Here is a 6,000-nt window from a genome sequence, read left to right on the forward strand (position 1 = left end):
ATTTATTTATTTATTTTTTTTGAGAGAGAGAGAGAGAGAGACAGAGTGTGAATAGGGGAGGGGCAGAGAGAAAGGGTGACACTGAATCCAAAGCAGGCTCCAGGCTCTGAGCTATCAGCACAGAGCCTGATGCCAGCCTCAAACCCATGGACTGTGAGATCATGACCTAAGCTGAAGTCGGGCTCTTAACTGACTGAGCCACCCAGGTGCCCCTTACCTTTCAGTAAAAATAAATAAGAACACAGGTTCTGGATGTTTCGAATCTGGCTCCACCATTTTTTTTAGCTGAGTAATCTTGGGAGGTTACTTACCCCTCTAATCTTCTATGTTCTCATCTGTAAAACGAGGCTAATAACTTTCCTTTATATGACCAGCATAAAAATTAGATAATATATGAAAAATACCTAGTACAGTACGTGATCCAAAAATAGTAGCTTTTGAGGCACTGAGCCCAGACCAGAAGTAATTTCACAAGTAGTCGCAGACAAGTCATGTGACCCCCCCTGTGACCTAGTGTCTTCAGTCCCCTAGTTTGACCACTTGATCCCTAAGGCCTCTTAGGGGCAGAGGGAAAGAGAGAGAGAATCTCAAGCAGGCTTCACCCTCAGCATGGAGCCGGACATGGGCTTGATCCCACAACCCTAGGATCATGAACTGAGCTGAAATCAAGAGTGGGACACTGAACTGATTGAGCAACCCATGCACCCCTGAAACCTGTTTCTTTCTAGAAGCTCTAACTGCAAAGCCAGGAAGATTTTGAAGGAAATTAGGAGCTCCTGGGAGTAGGTGCGTTGGCACCCTCCCAATTCCGTGTCAGAGCATAAGATGAGAACATGGGACGTGAGGACTGGGTGTGGCTCTGTCTACACAGCCCTCTCGTCTCCTGTTACAGGGTTGCAATTGAAAACCAAATTATAGTGACTTGAGGAACGGCATGGAGATGGAACTGTGGTGGAAAATTTTTTTTAATGTTTATTTATTTTTGAGAGAGAGAGAGAGAGAGAGAGAGAGAGAGAATGTGTGTGAGAGCATGCAAGCAGGGGAGGAGCAGGGATTGAGGGAGACAACAGAATCTAAAACAGGCTCCAGGCCCTGAGCTGTCAGCACAGAGCCTGACAAGGGGCTCAAACCCACAAACGAGAGATCATGACTTGAGCCGAAGTCGGGTGCTTGACCAACTGGGCCACCCAGGTGCCCCTGTGGTAGAAAAGTTTTAAAGTAGTGGCAAGGAAAGGCATGCTTGTTGAAGAGAGAGCCTTCTGGGTTTCATATGATAGATGTCTGCAGATGGGTGTCAGCAGAGGGCTTTGTGGGAGCTAGAGAGGAAGATGCTGGTAATTGTGCTCTAGGAGTAACCATGTCTGGGCACTATTCCCTGTCTGTGGTTCTAAGGTTTTTGCTATGCTTTGGGACCGAAGGAAGGGGTCTGGGATCTATACTTTGGCCTGGAGATATTGGGGAGTAGCAGCCCCCAAGGCCAGTGTAGTGAGGTGTCAGGGGTCATGAGAAACCCCAGAGGAAGCCTATCTCAGTACAGCTGCTCCTCCTTCCATCTGAGAAGGCCATGCACTATCTTCTTAAGGGAGCCTGCAAGTTTTCTCACAGAACTTCTCAGGAGAAGGCAAATAGGTCTTTGTGAGCAATTTTGGAACAGTAGACAGATAGTCATGACACTGTCTCTCTCATACAGGTGCTGAGGGATGTCCTTAAGGATCTCTACCACCTGCTGAAACACGTGGTGCGTTTGGAGCCCGATGATGTGGCCAAGCTCCACGCCCAGCTGGCCCTTGAAGAGCTGGATGAGATCATGAGAAACTTCCTTTTCCCACCACAGAAGCTGGAGAAAAAGATTGTGGTCCTGCCCTAGACCTGGCTCTAAGGACATCAAGGAGGTAGAGGACCAAGAGCGGTGCCCAGTCCTTCCAGCAGGTGGCCCCACTGCCTCTTTGGTGCTGGCAATATGGCTGACCCTGGATGGCTTTATGTATCTGGTCATTTGTGCCTTCAGGCTGACCTTCCTAAAGCATCTATTTAGCATCCTGCATCCAGCCTGAAGCATGTGTCATTAGAAGACAAAAGATTACAAATCTCATTTATCTGCACATTTTTCACTGGCCTGGAGCATTTAGAGAAGGAAGTCTACTTGATGGAAATATATATATATATATATATATATATATATATATACATATATATATATATATAATTCGATGGAAGTACATTTTTAACACAACTGGTAGAATTTGATTAATTGACCATTCTCTTATTGTGACTTGAACAGAAGAGGTTGACCACCCTCCTGAGTGGCACATGTGTCATATATCTTGACATTCTTTCATAGTGAGATTGTTCTTCCTTGTGATAATGAAGAGCAGCCAGAGCTACTCATCCTTGGCTACTCAAGAGGCTTATCAGAGTATAGAGATGCAGTTGGAGGTAGGGAGGGGAAGGAAACTGTTATCAAAACATGCAAAATGGAATAAAATTATTTTGGCTGGAAAGAATAATAGGTCTGAATCTGGTCTTCGGCTATTGGGATGAAAAGCTGTGTCACTGAGGAGGATTTGCACTCCAGAGAAGAGAGTCAAGCTTGTTGAATCTTCCAGAGATGAAGAGTAGCCCTGTGTTTGTCCTCCCGGGCCATTTTCTTAGCTCCCCCTGCTGCTATTTGCATGAAAGGGCCCTGATTATAGAAGAGAGCCATAAACATCTCAGATGAGAGAGTTTATATATAGCGTTTGGTCGCTCTGCTCCTTCAGGAAGGAATGCTTAGACAATGGGTTAATTAAATGTGTGCTGGAAAGCGTGTAGCATATTGGTGACCTGAAGCAAGGTTTATTGAAATCCTATCAGATATAGCACTGTGGGCTCCTCTTTATTTATGTATTTCGGCCACTGAATTTTGATTGCAGCTAAAAGAGAAGAGAAAAAGGAGAGATTGGCTGAGTGTTTCGGATGAGCCCTCCCTGTTGTCAACACCTCAGCAAGGCTAACCCAGAGCTCCTGGACCAGTCCTCAGCTTTCGGGGCTAGGTACAGGATTTTATCTCCACTCTCTGGGGTAATCAGGCCTAGGGCAACCAAAACACAATTTCCCAAAACTCTTAGGTGACTGAAGGCACCGTGTATGAGCGTGCCCATTTGCCAATTAACAGGACATTTCTCTCCAGCAGGATTACAGATGTGGTTCTTAGCTTAGAACCTTTGTGGCACGCATTCCTTTACAGAGGCTGTCTTACAGTTAGATGTGGATCACGAGTTAGCTTAGTAAGCAAAGAATTAGAACAAAGGCAATTAGATGCTTTTAGGGAATATTTCCATTCAGCTAGTGTAGCTGGATTTGTCTCCATTCTCCAAATTAGGATGTCTGGAGAATCAGGATTGGGGTTTGAAACCAGAGAACAATCTCCTTTGAACCAGCTGGATATATCCTAAAAATTCTTGTTTCTTGGCCTTCCTTGAACCACACTCCATACAACCTACTTCAGATCATCAGATTGGATATGTTAGATGATTGAATTCACTTACAACTTCATTTGCATTAAATGCGTTCCAGTTCTGAAGATATATCCTAACTGATCACCTTGATTAGACTGAGAAACTCTAGTCTCAAAACCTGAACTCCTAAGGAGTGTCTCACCAAGCATTCTAGTCCCTGTATCTCCATTTATAAATTGCCTCTTAATTTGAATTATTTGGCAAGTAGCTAAAAGCATCTGTTCTTTATTGATTTTGATGGATTCCATTTCAGAGAGTGACTTTTTCTGACCTTGTTACCAAATTCAAGGGAAAGACACTGTAATGTAACCCTCCTAAACATGACCAAATATTAAAAATTTCCAAATATATATATATAATTATTTTATGTCCATAATATATATTATATAATGTTATATAATATTATTTCATATATTATATAAAATAATATTATATTACATATTATATAATATTTAAAATATATAAACAATATAGTATATAATATAATTATAGATCAATTATGTATAATTAATTATATATTAAATAATATATTATATAATATATATAATCTCCATCTGCCCTTGGGAAGGAACATGAGAATTAAGAACTTTATTTATTTATTTATTTATTTTTCAACGTTTTTTATTTATTTTTGGGACAGAGAGAGACAGAGCATGAACGGGGGAGGGGCAGAGAGAGAGGGAGACACAGAATCGGAAACAGGCTCCAGGCTCCGAGCCATCAGCCCAGAGCCTGACGCAGGGCTCGAACTCACGGACCGCGAGATCGTGACCTGGCTGAAGTCGGACGCTTAACCGACTGCGCCACCCAGGCGCCCCTATTTATTTTAAAATTTTTTAAACGTTTTATTTATTTTTTGAGAGAGAGAGATGGAGACTGAGCATGAGCAGGGGAGGGGCAGAGAGAGAGGGAGATACAGAATCTGAAGCAGGCTTAGGCTCTGAGCTGTCAGCACAGAGCCCAACGTAGGCCTTCAACCCACAAACTGCGACATCATGACCTGAGTCAAAATTAGATGCTTAACTGAACGAGCCACCCAGGTGCCCCAAGAATTAAGAACTTTAGCATAGAGACGCCTGGCTGACTCAGTCAAAGAAGCATGAGATTCTTGATCTCAGGGCCAGAAGTTTGAGCCCCACATTGGGTATATAGATTACTGAAAAAATAAATAAACTAAAAGAAAAAAAAGAAAAGAGCTTTAGGATAATAAAAATACAAAACTGAAAGAAAAGTAAAGAAAAGAAGAAAGAGAGAAAGAAAAAAAGAAAGAAGGAAGGAAGGAAGGAAGGAAGAAAGGAGAAAGAAAGAAAGAAAGAAAGAAAGAAAGAAAGAAAGAAAGAAAGAAAGAAAAAAGAAAGAGGCACAGAACAGAACTCCAGGGCAGATGGCAGCAGCAGTCCCGGGGCCTCCCTGCACAGGGCCTGGGAGGCATGTCTGGTTCTATGGAATATGTAATAGCAACTTGCCTCAGGCTTGCCTCCCACCTCTGCCCTTCCTCCCAGGCTGTCTTCCCTCTGCTGCCCTTCCAGTCTGCTTCCTTATCCATCCCACTGAACTTCTCTTAGCCTCTCACCTTTGGTCCCTTCCACTACCCAGCAGTCTGCCCAGTGATCACCTGGATCACTCATGGGGTCTCTTACTTGGCCCTGTCCTGCCTTCTCCCCCTCCTTTTCCTTCCTGGTTTCTTCCAACTCTTTCCAGGCCTACTGTTCACACAGCACCTCGGCTTACAGAGGATGGCCCTGTAGCAAGAGACATGCAGGGGCCCAGAGCCCTGGCTGCAGCCAGACCCCAGGCCTGCTGCTCTAGCATATACTGCTTGCTCAGATTAGACTTCCCAGAACTCTGGAGAGTTTCCCTCTCTGTTATGTGTCTCTTCCTCCTCAGCACTTGCCCTTCTACAAGTCCTCTCTTCTTTAATCGGAAGTCTCCTAACCTTCACTTTGCTCCTTACCATCCCTCCACACACATACTTGTCCATACGTCCTAATATTCTCCTTTCTTCACCTCTCTTCTCCATTGTTTTACTTTCCTGTGGCTCCGCTCACCCATCTACGTATAAGGGCCGAGGTGGCAGGGACTGGAGATTAGGAGAGCAAATCACAGCAAGAGTGACAGCCATTTATTGAGCACCTACTATGTGCCAGATGCTGTGCCAGGCACTAAGGACACAGCAATGAACAAAGCAGACAGAACCTTTACCCTCAGGGGAAACTTACATTGTAACGGAAGGAGACAGACAATAAATAAATAATAACATAGAAGAATGTCAAGTGAGCTTAAATCCTATGGAGAAAAATTAAGTCAGGAGGGTGTGTGTAGAGCATACAGGGATGGGAGCTGTAAGTTGAGGTCAGTTGTCTAGAGAAGACCTCACTGAGAAGTTGAGATTTGAGTAAGGATCACAACTGACAGTGAAGATATTTGGGAGAAGAGCATTACAGACAGAGGGAATGGCAAGGGCAAGGGCCTGGAGCCACGAGTGTGTCCGGCAGGTTTGAGG

General features: G+C 44.0%; 1 protein-coding gene across 1 annotated transcript in view; it reads left to right on the plus strand.

Moving 5' to 3' along the window:
• Positions 1-3,837, plus strand: part of TANGO6 (transport and golgi organization 6 homolog) — a 193,116-nt gene extending 189,279 nt beyond the window's left edge. The window contains exon 18 of the mRNA XM_060650333.3: positions 1,691-3,837. Coding sequence (XP_060506316.2) covers positions 1,691-1,867 — 177 coding nt within the window. The 3' untranslated portion in view covers positions 1,868-3,837. The remainder of the gene's footprint in view (positions 1-1,690) is intronic.
• Positions 3,838-6,000: the final 2,163 nt, after the last annotated feature.

Source organism: Panthera onca, chromosome E2, assembly GCF_046562875.1.
Source record: "Panthera onca isolate mPanOnc1 chromosome E2, mPanOnc1 haplotype 2, whole genome shotgun sequence".
Classification (NCBI taxonomy): Eukaryota; Metazoa; Chordata; class Mammalia; order Carnivora; family Felidae; genus Panthera; species Panthera onca.